The sequence below is a fragment of the Myxocyprinus asiaticus genome, chromosome 11, assembly GCF_019703515.2.
Source record: "Myxocyprinus asiaticus isolate MX2 ecotype Aquarium Trade chromosome 11, UBuf_Myxa_2, whole genome shotgun sequence".
Lineage (NCBI taxonomy): Eukaryota > Metazoa > Chordata > Actinopteri > Cypriniformes > Catostomidae > Myxocyprinus > Myxocyprinus asiaticus.
The window spans coordinates 39,809,104-39,831,996 of record NC_059354.1 but is presented as its reverse complement, the minus strand read 5'-3'; the positions used below and the strand labels follow the sequence as shown (position 1 = coordinate 39,831,996).

At 40.1% G+C, this 22,893-nt stretch overlaps 1 protein-coding gene across 1 annotated transcript in view; it reads left to right on the top strand.

Moving 5' to 3' along the window:
* The window catches only part of LOC127448480 (receptor tyrosine-protein kinase erbB-4-like), a 555,442-nt gene extending 533,091 nt beyond the window's left edge, over positions 1-22,351 (top strand). Inside the window, exons 22-28 of the mRNA XM_051711045.1 lie at positions 8,594-8,749; positions 9,664-9,739; positions 10,834-10,980; positions 13,908-14,005; positions 14,104-14,274; positions 19,228-19,561; positions 20,531-22,351. Of these exons, the coding sequence (XP_051567005.1) occupies positions 8,594-8,749; positions 9,664-9,739; positions 10,834-10,980; positions 13,908-14,005; positions 14,104-14,274; positions 19,228-19,561; positions 20,531-21,219 (1,671 nt within the window). The 3' untranslated portion in view covers positions 21,220-22,351. The remainder of the gene's footprint in view (positions 1-8,593; positions 8,750-9,663; positions 9,740-10,833; positions 10,981-13,907; positions 14,006-14,103; positions 14,275-19,227; positions 19,562-20,530) is intronic.
* The last annotated feature ends 542 nt before the right edge of the window (positions 22,352-22,893 follow it).

Genomic DNA, 22,893 nt, shown 5'->3' with positions numbered 1-22,893 from the left:
CCCTACCTGATCTATATGTATAAGAGATGTCATAACTTTTCTTATTTAATAGCATATTTAATATTTTAATGTCTAGATGGATCAGGGAAATTTTACAGTAACTCTTACACTCGTTTGGATCTTTGTCCTTTTAAAGAATCCGACTGATCCGGGCTTGTGTCATGGTTGGCGGAAGCTTTCCATTATTTAATGATTCCACATAAACTTTTATTGAAAGTGGAGCCAGTTCTGTAGTATAAGATCTAAAGAATTCAGCAGCAAAGCCGTCTGGCCTCGGAGACTTGCCTGTAGGCAAGGCCTTAATTACATCACCATGCTCCTCCAAGGTTATCTCAGAGTCAAGATAATTCATTAGTTCACTCATTCACTCATTCATCAGTTTAGGGAGTTCTAATGTTTCCACAAAGTTTCTAATATCTTCATCAGTAGATGAAGATGTGGAACTATAGAGATCAAGACAGAATTCTTTAAAAGCATTATTAATATCAATGGCCGAGGTAAATATTTCACCACCAGCAGATATCACTGAGGGAATGGTAGAAAAAGACTCTCTCTGCTTTATATATATATCCAAAAGCTTTCCTGCTTTGTCCCCCAACTCAAAGTATGACTGTCTTGCCCTGAATAGCCAAAACTCCACCTTCTTCGACAAAATAGTATTATATCTGTATTTCAATCTGGTCAGTTCTCTGAGGCCATCAGATGACATTCAGCGCTTCAGCTCTGCCTCTGCACTTTTAATATTCCCTTCTAACTCCACGAGTTCTCGTGCTTAGGATTTTTTGGTGAATGAGGCATACTGTATGATCCAGCCCCTAAGAACCACCTTAAGTGCCTCCCAAGCCACGCCCACAGAGGATAATGAGGACCAGTTGGTCTCTATATAAACATTGATTTAAGCCTTTAACATTTGTTGGATTTCAGGATTTTGCAAAAGGGATACATATATGATTTCCTCTTCTTCATATGTGGCAACACCTCTAAACTCACCAGGGCGTGATCTGAGACTAAGATGTTTCCAATTGAGCCATCAACAACAGATGAAATGAGTGACTTAGATATATATATATATAAAAAAATCTATTCTAGAATAAATCTTATGGACTGATGAAAAAATTGTATAGACCCTAACAGATGGGTTCACAAGTCTCCAAATATCTGTAAGACCAAGATATTTACACATCCTTTGAAGCGCCACTGTTGCTCTAGGGGGCTTACACACTTTTGCTTCTCTATGACCAAGGACTTAGTCCATCAATAGATTAAAGTCTCCTCCCAATATTATATAATGAGGGGTGCCAGCGGCTTACAACATTCCTTCAATATCTATAAAAAAAGACCAGATCATCAACGTTAGGTGCGTAAATATTAGCCAAAATAAGACTTTGCCCTTGAATTTCTGCTAAAACAATAATTACTCTACCTAATTTATCTTTAATCTGTTTGAGACATTTGAATTGTAGATGTTTACTTATCAGTGTAATGACTCCTCTGCTTTTACTTGAGCCAGCACAAATGAAAACATGTCCACCCCATATCTTCCCAAATTTTTCAGCTTCCTGTGGGGAAAGATGCATTTCTTGAAGAAACACTATACCATATTTATTTTGCTTAAGAAGAGAAGTAACCTTCCTTCTTTTTATGGGGTGCCCCAACCCATTCACATTCCATGTGGAGAGAGACAATCCACTCATATTAACATTTGACATTTTGACATATTAAAAAAAAAATAGATTGTGTGTCAAAAGTAAAATTATAAAGACCACATTCCAACATTAGTGCAACAATCAAACCCCAAACCAAACAAACAGAAAAAAGAAAAATGTACACATTAACCCCACGCATGACAGTGCCAACTAGCATCCATCCATCCCAACGGCCCTTTTTGGGGACAAGTCGACTACCCAAAGATAGAGACAGGCTTAACACAGTCATGGCCTCTTTTCCACTTCTCTTTTTCTACTCCCTAAAAAAGAAGGGGGAATATTCGACTGGGCAGCCAGGTCTAGTCGGGGGGTGTCCTTCCCAAGGGGAAGACACCGCGGAGACCACACCTCACCCAAAGAGAGGGGGGGATATTTAAGTGGAAGAATACATCACATGGTCTTTCCAACCATGTGGAGAGCCTTCAAGGTAGATCCTGCCCAATGGGGGAGGAGTTACTACAAACATGGAGACTGGGGCAGAGGGGTTCTGCCCAAGGAAGACGCAGTTTGCCAGCAGGGAAACGAACTAGCGGAAGATATATATCACATGGGGTTAGCCTTACAGGGAACCGCCACATGCGGAGCACCTACCCCAGAACAGTGCTCCTAGTTAGCGCGTGTACTGGGCCGGCAGCGAGTCTCTCCGAAAACTCGACTGCCACAGGGCTCGGAGGAAGTCAACCAGGGAACAAAGTTTGTGAACACTACTGGGAATTAATGGTGCACGTCTTCAGCTCCAAGGGAGGTGGAAGGCGCTATGTGCAAGCGATACACCCGGCCAGCTATCCCGGGCTTATCCGCTTGTGTTGCGTGCCACTACCTGGGACGAAACTGGTTCCACCCGGAGGTTGTAGAACCTTGCACAGGTGTTGGGTGTTGCCCAGCCCACTGCTCTGCAAATGTCTGTTAGAGAGGCACCCCTGGCCAGGGCCCAGGGAGCCGCTACACCCCTGGTAGAATGGGCTGGTAGCCCTACTGGGGGCGGCATGTCTTAGGCAACATATGCCATAGTTATGGCGTCAATAAGCCAGTGGGCGATCCTCTGCTTGGAGACAGCGCTTCCTTTCCGCTGTGCACCAAAGCAGACAAAGAGCTGCTCAGAGATTCTAAAGCTCTGCGTGCGATCCAAATAGATGCGTAAAGCACGCACGAGACACAGCAACGACAGGGCTGGGTCTGCCTCCTCCTGGGGCAGCGCTTGCAGGTTCCCCACCTGGTCCCTAAAGGGGTGGTGGTAACCTTGGGCACATAGCCCGGTCAGGGTCTCAGGATCACATGAGAGTACCCTGGACCGAAATCCAGGCACGTTTTGCTGACAGAGAACGCTTGCAGGTCTCCTACCCTCTTGATGGAAGTGAGCGCAGTTAGGAGGGCAGTCTTCAAGGAGAGTGGCTTAAGCTCGGCTGACTGCAAAGGCCCAAAGGGGGCTCTCTGTAGACCCTGAAGAACTACAGAGGTCCGATGAGGGAACGAGGCATGGTCTGGAGGGATTCAGCCTCCTGGCGCCTCTTAGGAACCTGATGATCAGGTCGTGCTTCCCTAAGGACTTACCGTCGACTGCGTCGTGGTGTGCTGCTATGGCGGCAATGTACACCTTCAAGGCGGAAAGGGACAGCCTCCCTTCCAACCTCTCCTGCAGGAAGGAAACACTGATCCGACTGTGCATTTCTGGGGGTCTTCCCACCGGGAAGAACACCACTTAGTGAACAGACGCCACTTAAAGGCATACAGGCGCCTCGTAGAGGGGGCCCTAGACTGAGTGATCGTGTCCACCACTGCAGGTGGTAGACTGCTTAGGTCTTCCACGTCCCGTCCAGGGGCCAGACATGGAACCAATCGTCGAGCCGCGAGGGTTCAGGGGAGAGAGGAGGGTTCCACTCTAGCCCGATGCTCTCGGCCGCCCGGGAAATCATGTTTGTCATTTCCGCATCGGCCTGAGAGTGGGCGACCACGCCCGAAGGAGGAAGCCCAGTCGAAGCCTCTGCGTCCGACTGGACGAGCCCGCTCTCCGATGCTGCGCTCGATAACTCGTCTTCTTCCCGGGCTCCAAACGAGATGTTGAACTCACCCTGAGACGAGCCAGCGATCTCGTCCGAGCGCCCGACCGGAGCAAGCGAGTGTGCTGGGGAATGGGAGGTCCGTGGGGGGATACCCGGTGGAGGTGGTCCAATTGAGGTCCCCAAATAGCCCCCAGTGCTAACCGGCACAGCCTCATACCCATAGGTAGAAGGACCGAGGCGGGGAGCCGCTGGGGTGGCTTGCTTTCTTACGAATACAAGCCGTGACCGTAACGTTGCCATGGTCATGTTCTCGCAGTGAGGACAAGACCCATCCACGAACGATGTCTTCGCATGGGCAGCGATTGTGGCCGTCAGAAAATAGAGAGAGAGATATCGTCTGCAACCAGGAATAACACACAGACGGAAAGGCATCTTTAAAAAGACGTTCCGTGTGTGGCGCTCTTTTAGAAAGAAAATATACTCTTTTTGTTATTTTTTATATACTCTTTTAGTTGTTTCTGCCAAAGTGCCCAGGGGCTTTCTCTGCACTCCACGGGTGCAGAGGGGGAGAAGCCGCTGAAATGCGCAATAGAATCTAGCAGATGAGGTGAATGAACTTCGGATGAATTCAGCTTCAATGAATAGAACCGCTCGGCTCCGAAGAGAAAATCTGAATGAGTGGTTGCATACCAGCTCCTTTTACCCATATGTCCGGGGGAGTGGCATGCAAATTCCACTCCCCAATTCTCCTTGTCCTTTTTTTAAAAAAGCAGAGGTGTTTGGGGCTCCCAAGAGTGACCCCTAGTGTCACTACATCGACACAACGTCGAGTGAGTGACAGATAGGGAACTACAGTTATTGTATTGTTGTTATGAACAGTTTAGGGGTGGGTAAATCTGAAATTGACCATACTAAATTAACCGACTGGCATGGAAAAACCTCATGTCTGTGAACTGTTGTGCAGACAACATGAATAAATTAGAGGAAAATATGTATGTAAACTTTCTTAGTGGCTAAAATTGCATGTTTATATTTTAAGATCTTATATGTCTAAATGTAGAAAAATGGGCTAGGTATGGATGGGGTAAGGAGAACGTTTATTTTTTATTTTATTTTTTTCCATCAGCAGGCACAGAGAGCACAATCCCCACACCATTAGCTTGGATTACACTTGCTTGCTGGGGAGAGATTGCATACACACATGGCATATGGAGATTTTCCCACCTCCTTCACAGTTCTGCAGACATTTGTGTATTTTAAAGCAGCAGCCTTGGAGAGTCATTCCAGTCCTTTCAGTCAGTGAAAAGACTGATTAGCATGTCTCTCTTGACCCTTTATGCACAGCGATGGACTGAGGCCTCTCATAACAGGGCACTGACCTCTACCCAGAAGGACACTAAAGGCTTATTGTATCGTTTATCATTTCCCGCCCATCACATTCACAGCACCCCCATCTGTGGCCTTACTAACTGCAAGCACATTTCAGTTAATCACTGCTTATTACTGTGGGAGACACATCAGGTAGGCTGGGGTTTGAATGTAGGTTGTTTGTTATTGTTTGAGTTCTGAATGGAAAGATTGTACAAGAGAAAGGCTTTAAAACAACAACAGTTTCAAGCATATATAAACATCAATAAGATATTGTGTATTGAAGATGGTAGATCAGGGCTGCACAATTAATCAAATTAAAATACAAATAATATTATACAACTGATAGTTCATGTCCTCTAATATGATTGGATGAGAGGTGTTCCTAGAGTGCTGATATTTAGGATAACAGCACTCTGACGCTTCACTGTTTGTATTACTCCACTTGTCTGTTTCCACAATGTTCCTGTTAGTATGTGCATTGCTCAGCAACACGCAATTTGATCCTGCTTTGGCTTTGTTTGGAATTATTTTCTTTAGCAGAGCAAAAGTGGACAAAACAACTGGCCATATTGTGTCTAAAATGTAAATTATTCAATATTACCTTTGTGTTCATAGAACTGTAACTGTTTTATAAAAGCAATATCACAATCATAAGGCCTGATTTATATAAATAAATAAACTCAGCAAAAAAAGAAACATCCCTTTTTCAGGACACTGTATTTTAAAGATAATTTTGTAAAAATCCAAATAACTTTACAGATCTTTATTGTAAAGGGTTTAAACAATGTTTTCAATGCTTGTTCAATGAAACATAAACAATTAATGAACATGCACCCGTGGAACGGTCATTAAGACACTAACAGCTTACAGATGATAGGCAATTAAGGTCACAGTTATAAAAACTTAGGACACTAAAGTGACCTTTCTACTGACTCTGAAAAACACCAAAAGAAAGATGCCCAGGGTCCCTGCTCATCTGTGTGAACGTGCCTTAGGCATGCTGCATGGAGGCATGAGGACTGAAGATGTGGCCAGGGCAATAAATTGCAATATCCGTACTGTGAGACGCCTAAGACAGCGCTACAGGGAGACGGGAAGGATGGCGGATCGTCCTCGCAGTGGCAGACCACGTGTAACAACACCTGCACAGGATTGGTACATCCGAATATCACACCTGCGGGACAGGTGCAGGATGGCAACAACAACTGCCCTAGTTACGCCAGGAACACACAATCCCTCCATCAGTGCTCAGACTGTCTGCAATAGGCTGAGAGAGGCTGGCCTGAGGGCTTGTAGGCCTGTTGTAAGGCAGGTCCTTACCAGACATCACCAGCAACAATGTCACCTATGGGCACAAACCCACCTTCACTGGACCAGGCAGGACTGGCGAAAAGTACTCTTCACTGACGAGTTGCGGTTTTGTCTCAGCAGGGGTGATGGTTCGACTCGTGTTTATCGTTGAAGGAATGAGCGTTACACCGAGGCCTGTACTCTGGAGCGGGATCGAGGGTCGAGGGTCCATCATGGTCTGGGGCGGTGTGTCACAGCATCATCGGACTGAGCTTGTTGTCATTGCAGGCAATCTCATTGTTGTGTGTTACAGGGAAGACATCCTCCTCCTTCATGTGGTACACTTCCTGCAGGCTCATCCTGACATGACCCTCCAGCATGACAATACCACCAGCCATACTGCTTGTTCTGTGCATGATTTCCTGCAAGACAGTAATGTCAGTGTTCTGCCATGGCCAGCGAAGGGCCCGGATCTTAATCCCATTGAGCACGTCTGGGACCTGTTGGATCGGAGGGTGAGGGCTAGGGCCATTCCCCCCAGAAATGTCCGGGAAATTGCAAGTGCCTCGGTGGAAGAGTGGGGTAACATCTCACAGCAAGAACTGGCAAATCTGGTGCAGTCCATGAGGAGGAGATGCACTGCAGTACTTCTGGTGGCTACACCAGATACTTTTGATTTTGACCGCCCCCCCCCCCCCCCTTGTTCAGGGATACATTATTCCATTTCTGTTAGTCACATGTCTGTGAAACTTGTTCAGTTTATGTCTTAGTTGTTGAATCTTTTTAGTTGTTGGAACTCTACAGTATCATTTAAAAAATACATTTTCATAATGCCAAAACTCACTATAATACAAATAAAAATGACCTCAAATGAATTTTAGTTTTAGTTTTTATAAACGATTTTACAAAATTTGACAGCTGTACAACCAACCTTGCTTAAAGCATCTGCCTCTTTCCCAGCTTAACCCAAACCCATTTGAATGTGGTTGAAATAAACATTTCTCTTTCCATATCCAGGCTGCTGAAACCAATTTACAGCTCAACTTAAATTGGAGGAGTTCTCTTTCAGTGCAATAGGAAACATGCAATGAAGTCATGCACAAGTTGTGAGTGTAGACTGTTGACATGGCTTCATTATACTTCCTTGTGTCACTGTTTTGTAGGACATTTCCCAGTTATAACTTAGTTCTCACTCAGGTTTGACATAATACCCTACGTCATCACCATAGCAACAGAAAAAGTGATGCTTCACAGGTGATGTAATAAGCACCAACTTTTCCTCCTATGAATATATTCTCATAGTTATTTCATATTATAAGCACTTGAAACCAGACTCATCCTGTGACGACAGATGTAGAGGCAACACTGGACTTTCCAAATTGTAATTCCCCACTTCTGTAAGCTTTCTTTCTCTCATTCTCTGTAAAACCATTTTACCACAAGCTGTCCTTGCCTCTCCACCAATCACATTAAGATTTAAATTTCATCGAGCCACCAGCTCAATGGCACTTGAAAGCCCTGTTGGAGGGAAGAGTAGAGAGGCTATTTTCTCAGGAATGGGGACCGAACCTGTGAAAGGTCTCCATGCCGCAGTTTGGACTTAAATCGATTACATACATTGTTCGCTCCTCCAGAGAATTTATGTCTGGAGTTTTTATTGTTTTGCGATACGCTTATCAATGTGAACAATCTCCATTAATAATAGTATGACTCTTTTTGCAGTCTAATCCCTCCACGGTGTCTTTGAAAGTGATGCCAAAGCAAAAAAGAAGTTTTCCTGCTAACGTCTTCTTTCTTACCAGGTTCCTTTTCATATATTTTAAAGTTTTAAAGCCATTATTTACTCACTTTTACTACCTTCATGTTGTTACAAACCCTGCTGTTATTGTTTTATGTGGAAGAATCTATATGCAGCTCTTTTCCTAAGAACGACAGTTCATAGTCACCAGAGATCTCAAGCTCCAAAAAGGACCAAAAACACTTTTTAAAAGCTATAAAAGTAATCAAAATGATGCATGTGCTACATTTCGAGTGATCTGAAGCCATATGATAGCTTTGTGTGAGAAACTGACCTTTTTGGAGCTTGAAAGCTGTGGTCACTATGAACTGTTGTTCTATGGAAATTAATTTTCATTTTGGGTGAACAATCCCTTTAAGCTTCTTGAGCACTTTTAAGACACTCATGATCAGACATATCTTAATGTGAGTGTTTTGTGTTTTTTGTAGGGTATGATGTACTTAGAAGAGAGGAGACTCGTGCACAGAGATCTGGCTGCTCGGAACGTCCTGGTGAAGTCACCCAACCACATAAAGATCACTGATTTTGGTCTGGCTCGCCTCCTGGATGCAGATGAGAAGGAATACAATGCAGATGTAGGAAAGGTCAGTGTTGTACACCAACAAGACAAAGAGCATGCTTTCATCCTTTGGATAGCATCAATTAGTAAATTCACTTGTGTTTGTCAGGAGATTCATTTCACTAAACATTTGTCCCTTGATTGTCCCTAGGTTTAAAACACAACCTTGCTTGTATGACAAGATAATTACTGGCTGTAACATGTTCTTTAACTCTTCAGGGAATGAGGAAGCGGGAGACTGTGTTCTCAGTCCAAATAACGAAAAGTTATGGTGCACGCACGCACGCACGCGCACACAGGATCAATCTCGGCTCTATCTCCCCTCTGGGCTTCTCGTCTCCCCTTTTATCTCCTCAACGCCACTCACTGAAACACAGTACAGTTGTTAGGGAAATTATACACAGGTTTGAGTCCTTACCACTCATTTCTCCCGGCCTCGCTCTCCATTCACAAACCAGCGCTTCGCCACGCTCCCGCTTCCACACTGGCATTGCAAAAGGGAAGCATCACTATTATAATTCCTCATATCTAAACACCTAACCTTAAGTATTAAACTTTGGAACATTATATCTCATCAAGCACGTTTGTGTATTTTATGTAAAGACTTTATTTCTTTCCTCCAAAGTGGAAGATGAAAAGTATTAAATATCACTGTTTATTCTATTTCTGAAATATTAACTTGCCCGATACCTTAATAAATTATGCATGATACTGTGGTAAGGTTTGGTCTCAACTATGTAAGCTTTGAAGAAACTTTGTCAAGTTTCATAAATAAGCAATAATCCTCTGCTCACTGCTCACTTGATAAATGCTGTTTTTTTGTTTTTTTTTACTTCATTACTTTTTTAAGTGTGGTATAACCACCCATTTCATTTATTAAACACAAACCATTCAGTTGTGCTCCCCTTTTCTTTTCTTTTTTTTTTTTTTTTCTGTCAGATGCCTATAAAGTGGATGGCCTTGGAATGTATTCACTACAGAAAGTTTACCCACCAGAGTGACGTATGGAGTTACGGTGAGATGAGCCCTAATTTTAATCGCAATTAAGTTTGCATGCATAGGATTATTCTATTGTAAAAATGTATTGATCTTACTTAAATGTTCACCCAAAAATTTTCTCATCATTTACTCACCCTCATGCCATCCCAGATGTGCTTAACTTTCTTTCTTTTTAGAAGAAGATCTCAGCTCTGTAGGTACATACAATGCAAGTGAATGATGGCCAGAACTTTTACGCTTCAAAAATCACATAAAGGTAGCATAAAAGTAATCCATAAAACTCCAGTGGTTAAATTCAATATTTTCTAAAGTGGTATGATAGGTGTGGGTGAGAAACAGATCAATATTTAAGTCCTTTTCACTATACATTTCCACATTCACATTCTTGTTTTTTTTTTTTTTTTTTTTTGGGCGTTTTGCATTCTTCGTGCATCGCCACCTACTGGTCCGGGCTGTTAAAAGGTGGAGGTTTATAGTAACAAAAAAGGACTAAAATGTTGATCTGTTTCTCACCCATACCTATCATATTTCCTCTGAAGACTTATTGATAACTTTTATGCTGATTTTATGTGATTTTTGAAGATTGAAAGTTCTGGCTACCATTCACTTGTATTATATGGGCCTACAGAGCTGAGATATTCTTCTAAAATTAATAGAATTCTGAATTCTTAATTTGTGTTCTGCAGAAGAAAGAAAGTCATTCACATCTGAGATGGCATGAGTGTAAATGATGAGAGAATTTTTATTTTTGGGTGAACTATTCCTTTATGTATGTTATTTCTGCGCCACAAGCATCACCAAGCAGAACATTTCCCCTGTCTGCCATTGATCAGAAAACAGATGGATGCTGAAACAAACAGAATATTGTTAGATAGTGGCACAATGTTCATACTTTTGGGGGGAATAAAGCAATGTATGGCTTACTTATGGTTGTTTTTGGATATTAAACTACTACAGTATAAAGTATTTTAATAAAACAAATTAAACACTTCACCTTCAAAATCCATTTTAAAATATTTTCCTGTGGCTAGACTTTGTATGAATTGGACAAATCATTACCATCTCAGCACACTCTTACAAGCTTTTTTGAATGATGGTTCTTTCTTTCAGGAGTGACTATCTGGGAGCTGATGACATTTGGAGGAAAGCCATATGATGGTATCCCTACGCGAGAGATTCCTGACCTTCTGGAGAAAGGAGAGAGGCTTCCTCAGCCTCCTATCTGCACCATTGACGTCTACATGGTCATGGTCAAATGTAGGAGTGCTTTGCTCAGATTTTCACCCTTCACAGTTGCAATATATTTTTAATGTCCTTTACAGCCACAACAATATAAACAGGCTCAGATGGAATCTGGGGGGTAGTAATGTAATTTTTTTACATTTGATGCACTGATTTTGAGGGAAAAAATATGCAGAATTATGTGTAATGGATTTCAACATTGTAAAATGTGTTAAACAGCGATGACAGTACAACATTGTTGGTAGTTGACAGCATGAGCATACTAAAATAAAATAAACATCCTAGGGGTGGGGGATTGGTAGAAGTTTCTAAATGACATGCATTTCAGTTCTGTTGAAATCTGTAGACATATGACCAATCAGCATCAATTAGTGAAACTATCAGTTTCAAAACCAAACAATTGAAAATGCATAAACCTCATTTAATGTTTTTAATGTGACAGAGTGGCTGAAAATAAAATATGTTTGTAGCTTTTTTCTCTGCCTTGATGTGATTTTCACCAATGGCATGTGTAGATGTGGGGTCAAAGGTCATCAGCACTGTAGTTGTATAGCAGACAGTGAGGCGGGGGCTGTGTCGCTCCTCTAGGGTACTGCAGCTCTTCTATCTGAGTGACAGCAGGCAGCCAGCTCTCTCACCTCTCACCATGTTACAGAGCCCAATAGGTCCCCTGTAAGGCACACTTACACACACACACACACACACAGACACAGTCCTCAGAGACAGTCACTTATTGGCATTAAAACTCTATTAAAGCCATATACTCACACTGGTTTCCATGTTTTATAGACATAATGGTTTTTATACTGTACAAACTATAGATTTTATCCCCTAAACCTAACCCTCACAGAAACCTTTTTTGCATTTTTACATTTTCAAAAAACATAGTTTAGTGTGATTTATAAGCTGTTTTCCTCATGGGGACCGACAAAATGTCCTCACAACGTCAAAAATTTCAGGTTTTACTATCCTTATGGGGACATTTGGTCCCCACAAAGTGATAAATACCCACATACAGTATGTAAAATGATATTTTAGTGTTTCTCAGTTTGAGCAATGGTGGCAGTAGTGTGGTATTCTTTTTCTTGATTCCCCCATGTTTAAGTCAAGTCATTTTTATTTGTATAGCGCTTTTCACAACATACATAGTTTCAAAGCAGCATTAACAGAAAATGAAACTGTAATATCTAAAAAGTCATCATTGTGTAGTTTAATTAAATATGATTGTAAATTGTGTATAAAAATAAATAATTAAATAATAATTGTATTTATAACCCCAGTGAGCAAGCCGAAGGTGACTGTGTTAAGGAACACAAAACTCTATAAGATGTTGGTTAATGGAGAAAAATAACCTCGAGAGAGACCAGGCTCACTGTGGGGGCCAGTTCCCCTCTAGCTAAACAGCATGAATATAATGCCAATATTAGTTATTTATGTGCAGTGCAAGTCATGGTTTAAAATTAGTAAACTAAGTGTTAAGGGCCATTGTTTAAAAAAGATTTTGTATGAACTGTAAGATTAATGATAATGTCTTTGAAGTTCAGCCTGGATTAACTGCAGAAGTTCACATAGATGCATTGTCCTTTGTTAGTTGGCTGATGAAGGCTTTTGTTGGCAATTAATTGATAGTCTATGATTCCATTTTAAGAGTGTAGTCCATCATTAGACCAAGGCGATGCAGGCAGAGATCAATGAAGTGCATTGCTGTTCAACCGGCAGGTCATTTCGTTGAGGTTCGGTGAGGTCCATCCTAAGTCCAAGGTTCAGGCAGTGGCATATGAAGTTTCCCATGTCTTACTGTTGGAGTTGGCATCAGTTCATCCTCTGAAGTCAATCATTTAAGAAGAAGTTAACCCAAAAATTAAAATTATGTCATTGCTTACTCCCATGTCATTCCAAACCCATGTGCAATTATTTAATAAAGTTTTTTTTTTTTTCCATGGAACTTAAAAGGAGAATTTTTGATACAAATTTTTACCAAAAAAAAAAATGTATATATATATATATATATATATATATATATATATATATATATATATATATATATAATAAAGGTGCTACAAAAGTACTATAAAAGTACTGTAGCTTATATGACCTGTACAATATATTCCAAGTCTTCTGAAGCCATTTGACAGCTTTTTGTCAGGAACAAACTGAAATTCAGGCCGTTATTCACTGCAAATCTTCCCCTCTACTGCTGCTCTTAAATCTCATTGTCTATTCTGCATATTAAAAATTATGTATCGTATTCGGTTAAAACACATGTGAGAACGTCTTTTGGCACCACAATGACATCAAACCTAATGCAATGCATTGACACACCTTTTTTATTATTATCATTTAAATGTGAACGCAAATAAGATTTCAGAGCTCCAGCAGAATGCTCTGAGCCCGTTTCTACAAAACTGAGTGTCTGTAGTAATTGACACACTGTCTTTCTGCTTAAAGTTGCACTCAGTAATTTTTTTCCTAATTAAAAAGTTTTATTGCTAATGAAATTAATAGTAATTTTTAAACATATGTATAAAATCATGACAACTCACATGAGATGAAGACTCCAGTCATCAGTAACCTTATCAAATCTGGTTTATTCTACATGGAGAGGGTTCCCTCATAGGGGCTGCCATGTTAGGATCACATGACCAGCTGAATACTACTACCCTAATCTCAGTAACCACCCTGCTATTAGACATCTTTACTCATGGATTATGTATGGCTGACTGTGAATAGTTCATTTCTACAGTAGCATCCGTAGCTTAAATCTGGGGTGTTTGAATGATGTTGCATCCACGCCTCTTTAACTTGTATACCAATAACATTCTTTAAATTGTTAAATTACTACAGAATAGCAGAAAGCTCACTGCATTGTTTAGGCTGAAATATTGTGTTCTACGCTGCCCGCTGCTCATATCTGAAGCCATGTAATGTGTGTTCCCTTTCAGGCTGGATGATAGATGCAGACAGCAGGCCCAGGTTTAAAGAGCTTGCAGCAGAGTTCTGCCGAATGGCAAGAGACCCACAACGTTACTTAGTCATCCAGGTAAGAGCTGGAGAACTAGGCTTAAATTACCATGATTGTGATAAAGGGCCATGAAAGTCTTATTGGACTGAATAATGCATAATACCTGTCTTTGCCAGGGGGATGATCGCATGAAGCTGCCCAGCCCCAATGACAGTAAGTTCTTTCAGAATCTGCTTGATGAGGAGGAGCTAGAAGATCTGATGGGTGCTGAGGAGTATCTGGTGCCACAGGCTTTCAGTATTCCTCCTCTGGCATACACAACCATATCACGCATGGACCCCAACAGAGTGAGTCTTCTAAATCTTACACCTTACAGACCTTTGGTTTAATAATTTGATGTGCCATGCTCTATCAATGTTTGATGGCTAAATCTGTGTGTATTTTGTGCAGTTATATGCAGTCTTTTTATATTTATCCAACACATCCAACCTCTTCCGCCATTACATTCCCTTACATTGTATATAACAGTATGTGTGTACGTATGTATGTGTGTGTGTGTGTGTGTGTGTGTGTGTGTATGTGTATGTATATATATATATATATATATATATATATATATATATATATATATATATATATATATATATATATATATTGTCTTATTGTGTATTCTATGTATACTTTATTTTCTTTTCAATTTTTATTTTTTTATTCAATTCCATTTTAATGTTTTTATTTTTTTATTTTTTTATTTTTTTTATTTTTTTATTATTATCTATGTCTTGTTGCTGTTTTGTATTGTTGTGCACTGGAAGCTCCTGTCACCAAGACAAATTCCTTGTATGTGTAAGCATACTTGGCAATAAAGCTGATTCTGATTCTGATTCTAAAATTCTTTACAGTCAAAAGTTAAAATTTTGTCATCATTTACTCACCACCATGGCCAACCCTGTGTTTTTTTCTTCCGAAAACATGAAAGTAGATGTTAGAATATCCAGAAGAAGAAGACTTTCTTTTTTCTGCAGAACACAAATGAAGATTTTTAAAGAATATTTTAGCTGTGTCGGTCCATTCAATACAAGTGAATGGTGACCAGAACTCTGAAGGTCCAAAAGCACATAAAGGCAGCATAAAAGTAATCCATGTGACTCCAGTGGTTTAATCCATATCTTCAGAAGCGATATGATAGGTGTGGGTGAGAAACAGATCAATATTTAAGACCTTTTTTTACTATAAATCTATACTTTTGACCAGCCCCAACCAGTAGTGGTTATGCTTTTTGGACCTTCAGAGTTCAGGCCACCTCTCAGTTGTACTGAATGGACTAACAATATAAAAAAATCTCATCATCCTCTTTCCTTGTAAAGAAAACAGATGCTTTGACATCCTGCCATAGTTTTTTTTTCTGTGATTCATGGAAGAAAGATAATACTTCAAAGTTAGAACAACATTGGGTGTAAATAATTACAAAATTGTACTATTCTCTTAATTCTAAAAAAACATAAAAATCTTTGGTTAGTCATCATTGTACTCTTGAGTGTATCAATCCCTTAAACCGAATATTTGTCATAATGGAGTCTTTCAAACGAGATTTGTTTCACTTGGTAAAAAGTTTGGAGAGAATCAATCATCTTTTGTGTTACTCTTCAGAACAAAATCACAGAATTTGGCAAATGAGTCTTGTCAACTTTTGAAATATGTCTATGATCTAAATCAGCCAAAGGACAAGAGGTTGCACAGACATTGATGCACTGACACATACATGTGCATACACTCAACATTCCCATTTTGAGCATTTTGCACATATTTCCATATTTTAGGAGTCCTTTACATTTTAATGCACTTTCAGTTCTCGTTCTATGAATAAACTCTATTTATTGCTTGTGGGCTGAATTGAGATTTCAAATGAGTCTGTCATCTGACTGACTTTGACCTTGGGGTGGATAGATGCTCCCCCAGGCCTCGGCCAATTAAGTGCCACCCACACTAGCAGTTTGAAAACTGCAGCCCACAGCCCTCCACTGACAGATGCTCAGCCTTCTCTCCTAAAATGAACCTGTCCGCCCTTAAAATATGAAATCAATTTCTAAAGTCTCATTCACAGATGAAATAATGCCCACCTGTTAATTAAAGGGATAGTTCACACAAAAATTTAAATTCTGTCACCATTTACTCTCCCTCATGTTGGTTTAAACTCATACAACACAACATTTTTAATTGAATGGAAACAAGATTCAGTGAAAGTGAATGATGACTAAGGCTGTCAGTCCCTAACATTTTGTGCAATTCTTCCTTTTGTGTACCACGGAAAAAAGAAAGTCATAGTCATGAGGGTGAGTAAATGAAGGGGTGAACTATTCCTTTAAGGGCATTGAGGTTCTGATAATTCACACACTTTGACAATCTTATTTGCAGACACTAATTCTTGTTTACTTGTAAGAATCATTCTTATTTCAGAATGTATAAATTTTTTGAAGCATTTCAAATACCAGCAGTCTTGTACTTGTGTGATGCGTATGAAGGCTCTTTTGTGGAGCAAGAAAAAGTCACCCCCAGATATGTGTGGTTATATTGGGCACTGTGGCTGACTTTTCATTACAGAAGCATGAAAGTGTAAATAGCTAGGTCCTCACTCAAGTGAAGTTGATATTTGCCCATTGACAGGAACTCCAGAGTGGGTATTTGCTCTGCGTTCATCAGCAATGAGTGTGATATTAACTGTTTGTGTGCATGGAGGGACCAAGAAAGGACAACCAATCAGGATACAGCTCAGCATGCACTCACGGCTTTTAAAGGGGTAGTTCACCCAAAAATGACTATTCATTCATCATTTACTTACCTTCATGTTGTTCCAAACTTATATGACTGACATTTTAGGCAGAATGACAGCTTCAGTCACCTTTCACTTTCATTATATTGGAAAAAGATGCAATAAAAGTAAGTTGAGACTAACATACCCCTTAACATTTCCTTTTGTGTCCCACAGAAGAAAGTAAGTCATATGGGTTTGGAACAACATGAGGGTGGTTTAATGATTGTAGAATTTTCATTTTTGGTTGAATTATCCCTTTAACTGTAGCTTAGAGAATATAAAATTACTCATACTGTGAAATAACATTTTTGTCATACTGCACACTTCTAAAAGCAAGAATTGTTTGACATTTTACATAGTTTCTGTGCCTGATGGCAGAATGAAAGGACAACCAATCAGGGTGCAGCTGGCAGCAATTCACAGCTCTTTAGTGTAACATAGAGGGGCACAATCTCAGGGCTGAATCAGTCTTTGCCAGGGACTCAGAATGGCTTTAGTAGAGGTGTGAGAGTGTGTAGGAGGGTGGGTGTGTGGGTGTGATTTAAATGCATCCTCTTTTCGCCTTGACCATGTTTGCTAACCATGTGTGCCATTTTGCATTCTAACTTGCATTTTGTTTTTGTCTAACTGGGAGAGAAAAGCGAGTAAATGGTATGAATATCAAGTAGGGACATCAATCCTTCAGAGCCTTTTTAGAACATTACAGAAATCTTTCGCCTGCAGTTTGCCATATAAACTGAGCTTTGGGAAAACAAAACTCTGCCAAATAACCCAAATTGCGGATCGTAATATTAACTCAAAATCGTCTCTATTCATCTAAGTTTGGGTTTAATGGAAAAAGCACATTTGTGTGTGCATGTGTGTTGCAGCTCGTCCTTAGTCACTGACATGTAAATGCCTAATGGTATACATGAAACTTTTTCTCCAGCTCATTTATCAGGTTTGGCATAAACTACTCTATTAGACTCATAAATAATATGATGGATTGGTAAATGCCTCAAATTATGCAAGGGCTGTGTGGTTCGATGTATATTGGTAAATGTCTTCTTTTTTTTTTTTTTTTTTTTTTTAATCCAGATCTATTAAGTTATTCAAAAATATAATACAAATTCAATTCACACAAAACAATTACTTGAACACACCTCTACTATGAAGAAGTCATTTTGATGTTTTTTTCAGGGGCATAAAGTGGTGTCAGTGGTTAATAAATAAAAATAAAGTAAATAAATAAAGTCTTATTATAAGCTGAAATAAAAAAAAAGAAATGAGGGCATAAATAGTTTCGTATAATCTATTATTATTATTATTATTATAAACAAACCAAAAAAAAATAATTGAATTTCATTATTTATTTATTTATTTATTTATTTATTTTATTACATTTCCAGCAAAAAATGTGATGTATACTGTGACCGTGATATACATTTAATCATCAAGTATATTTTAACATGTAGTGCAACAGTCTTCAGTTTTATATTTCCTCTTCTACAGACTAATATTCTCCCCAGCAGCACCCTTCATTCACAGCAAGGAGCTTCAGACTGCTCAAAGAGCATCGTGGGTGGGTGTTGGGGAGGAAATGATGGAAATTGAGAGAGATGAGATGAGATGAGATGAGATGGGTGTTTTGTGGTTAGTGAAAAGAAAAGGAAATGTCAGGGTTATAGCAAAATAAGAAAATATACATTAAATTCAGGGCACTGCCAGTGCATATTGCAGAAAGATCATAGCGCAAACAAAATACGACCAAAAAGTACTATGGTATTACCATGTTTTTTGGACATAGCACCATAGTAATACCATGCTTTTTGGACATGTACCTTGGTAATTCCATGGTTTTGTGGGCATGTACCATAGTGAACCCATGGTACATAAATGTGGTAATCATTACTGTATCAGTACTATTGTATTTGATATTGTTACTGTAACCACAATGGTGCTTTTATGGAAGGAAACTCATTGAAAGACTGAGAAAGAGAAGCAAAAAGAAATAAACAGGGAGAGACTGAGGATTAGCAATGAGAAAAACAAAGTTTAATTGCAATGAGATTTATAATTGCATTAAGAGAGCTACACGCTTGTCTGTTCATTCACTGTTGCCAAGTTTTCATTAAATCTCATTAACTGTATTAATATTTGGAGCCTCACTAGCATACAATATTTGCCTCTTTTGAAGTGTTTAATAAAACATACAGAAATAGATTGCACTTGAGAAACTTAAAGAGATAATTCACCAAAAAAAAAAAAAAAAATGAAAATTCTGTCATCGTTTGCTCACCCTCTTGTAATTCCAAAGATATATGACTTTCTATATGATCTTTCTTCCGTGGAACACAAAAAACAACGTTAGGCAGAATGTTAGAGACTGACAGACTCAATCACCATTCACTTTTTCCAATGAGGTGAGTAAAGGAGGGTGAGTAAATGATGACAGAATTTTTATTATTGGGTGAACTGTAACTTTAAGGCCAAAATTGTGTTTCTGCAGAATCAGTTTGCCTACCAGGATGGTAGTTTTGGTATGGAGGAGATGATGGCTACTATCCCACGGGTCGTAGCTGTGTCTGCAGTCAGCCCGGCTTGTTCCACTCAGAAGCCATCTTTGGCCCAGCACGGGGCCTCAGGGCCCTCAGAGGCATTTGAAGACAGCCGCTGTAATGGTACTCTTAGGAAGAAGGCTTCTCCCAGGGTGAGCACCGGAGAGGACAGTAGTAGCCAGCGGTACAGTGCAGATCCAACTGTGATACTGTCTGAACGTGGAGCCAGAGCAGAGACTGACCAAGATGGATACATGAGCTCCCTGCAGGACAAAAAGCCCTCAGGTATTGAAGAATAAACTGGAGTGAGTAGGAGTGTTAGAGGAGATTGATTTCAGAAAACACATATAGAGATCGATTAGGCTTTTCATACTTCACAATTGCTTACCAAGAGTAAATTTTATCCCTAGATTAATGTAATCCTGGGTTAACTTGTTCTATTTCACACTGTTCATAATTTACCCTAGGTTAATACTTCATCCTGGGTAGGCAGAGTTAGAGATTTTACACTGTACATTTGCAAACCCTTGATTAACATTCTTGGAGTTGCATATTAAGTGACATTGATTGGACAAGAACAGCACACAGTTTTACCTGCTTGTCTATCTTTGTAAATGTTACTACACCAATCCACTCTGGTTGTCTTCTGTAAAATTTTACAAAAACAAAAACATGTTCACCATTATAGTTCAGTAATTTTTACTGTCTTGCTGATTTCCTCAGAAGCTTAAATCACATATAGTGCATGAAAGTTTCTGAATGAAAAGTGCATGTATAATTAATGTGGGGAGCATTGAGGCAGATTATGATAATTTGTCTTGCTAAACAACTCCTTGTGACATTATAGCACTGCATTGTTTCACTGTAAAAGCAGTGATAACATTGCTCTGGAGCAGATTTTCATAACCCAGGGTTAAAAGCAGTGCTTTCGCACAGTGCAACAAATAATAGAACGCAGGGGTCTCAAGACGCTATTTTAAAAGTTTACATTCCTTTTAACCTGACGAAGCATCTAAGAAACGTGGCGCTCCTGCACAAAACACAAAAACAGCGAGACTTGTCGCAATGGTCAAAGACATAGTATGTCTAGTGCATGTTTACATAGAAAAACAATGTAAAAACATCATAGTTCTTGATGTGAACGTCCCCTTTGTCACTCATGTACTAATCGAAGGTAAAGCCCAGAGCACAAACATCCCATTGAGTCTTACAACAATCCACTCCTCATTTCTCCTTTTGTTTTCTCCCTTGCAGATTATCTCAACCCTGTTGAGGAGAATCCCTTCGTCACCCATCGCAGAAATGGTGAGGTCCACACTCTAGAACGAGGTTACCACAGTGCCTCCAATGGCCAGCCCAAAGTGGAGGATGAGTATGTTAATGATCCACTTTACCTCAACACCTTCCATAACTCTGGGGAGAAGAGTCATGATCTTCTGAGGAAGAATGGAGTCCCCGTGGCTCACACGGCAGCGGCAGCAGCAGCAGCAGTAGCAGCCAATACTGGAACTTCCAACAGCCAGAACCTTGCCCAAACCATGAAACCAGCAGCACCCAGTGCCCACATCACAGCACAGCCTCCATACCAAGGCCAACAAAGCATCTCCACCCTCTCAGGTCATACCCTCCACTCTGCCTATCCAGGACACACCCTCCACCCGACCCACACCCTCTATCCGGCTCACTCTGGTACCATCATGGCCGACAAGAAGCCCAAAAAGACATTTGACAATCCTGAGTACTGGCAGCACAGCCTTCCCCCCAAGGCCACTCTCCACAACCCTGAATATCTGCAGGACTGCAGCACACGCTTCTTCTATCGACAGAACGGTCGGATCCGACCGGCGGTGGCTGAGAACCAGGAGTACCTGTCAGAGTATGCGCTAAAAACGGGCACCGTGTTGCCACCGCCTCCCTACCGCCAGAGGAACACTGTTGTGTAGCGACAGCTGCCAATGGAAGCAAGAGACAAAGAGACAGAGAGAGAGAGAGAGAGACGCCCTCTCAGTCATACTGTGTTCTCACCCTGGCTCTCACACCAGCATCCCGGTCTCTCCTCTTCTCTTTGAACTGGATTTAACACCTCCAATGACCTGGAGCTGATCCACTCGAGTGAGCTACTCCTCCAGAGGCATTGGTCACAGATGACCACAACAGTCAAAGCTCTTAACTGCTTGTCTCTTCTCACTCTGGGCACCATTATGCCACCCCAACATTTTGGAAAGCTCTAAAGCGATACTCTTCCCATCATATGGTAGATGTTACACTCACCTCATTGGTAGGAAGTACTGACTTCGAAAAAGCATTGATTCAGTACAAGAGGTACCTGTTTTTAAGTATAAGCTCAATGCCATTCTGTGTGGACATTCAGACATGAAAACACAAACGCAACATGGGTTGATCCACACAAAGCAGCAGAGAAGAATCTTTCTTTTGTGCAATTACAGCAATTTTGACTGTTTATCTTGTGTTTATTTTTGGATTTGAAGCTACCTGCTGTCTGTTGTCATTTATGACTTTGGTTATTGTTGCTGTTATTGTTACATGCAATATAGTTTATTTTATCAGCCCACACATAATTAAAGAGGAAAAGGCAGATATGTTGTATGCAGTGCTGTAGCCCAGCAACTGGTAATATTGTCCCAGGCCCTGTGACAAGAGGGCCCACTAAGGTCATCTGTGGTATATCCTACAATTGGGCTCCTGGGATGCATATATTTTATGTTGATTACAGAACAGATATTTGAAGATCAAGACCAACCTTCTCATTAGGCTCATCCAACACATTGTGTGATATTCAGTTCAAAACATTTTCATAAGTCATCTGGTCTACAGTATATGCACATGTAACATATTACTCAAACAAGGCATTTTTATGTTTCATTGCACTTCTTTTGAGCCATTCACTACTCATTTTTTGATACATACTTTAAATAAGACTGGAATAATTCCCCACTAGACTGGACACTGGTAAAAGTCCTCCTGAGCGGTGAAGTAAAACAATGACTAAAGGCAACTTAATGAATAGAAGCACTCCATGCTGATAAATGCTATCAGTAATTCTCATCAACTCTGTTTCTACCTGTATATATATATATATATATATATATATATATATATATATATATATATATATATATATATATATATATCAGGAACCTGGTTTTACCGCAATAAAACAAAATCACAAAATCAATAACTTCATAAAAACAGATCTGCAACAGTCTACTGTAATATCGTTTTTATTGTCGATCTAGCCAGCATTGATCTGTGTGCTCACAGAGTTGTCACCTTAAGGTAGCCTTCTGTAATATTTTGCCATATAATGTGTGGAAGAAAGCCCCAGACTGAAAACGTGGTCTATCTTGAACTTTAGAAGTTGAAATCAATACTAGCGACCAAGAGCATCAATGTAGACAGACATACATATGGCGAATGGATATTTACACAACTACAGAAGCCAAGGATTGCAGGGAAGACTTGACAGCACATGATTCCTGGCTTCAGTTTTGAAATATGGCCGGAAAACTGTTATTAACTGAATAAACGTTAATAAGACAAATGTCAATGCCCAATCAACAAGTCTGTGAGATGCTCAAAACTCACAGTGGCATGAA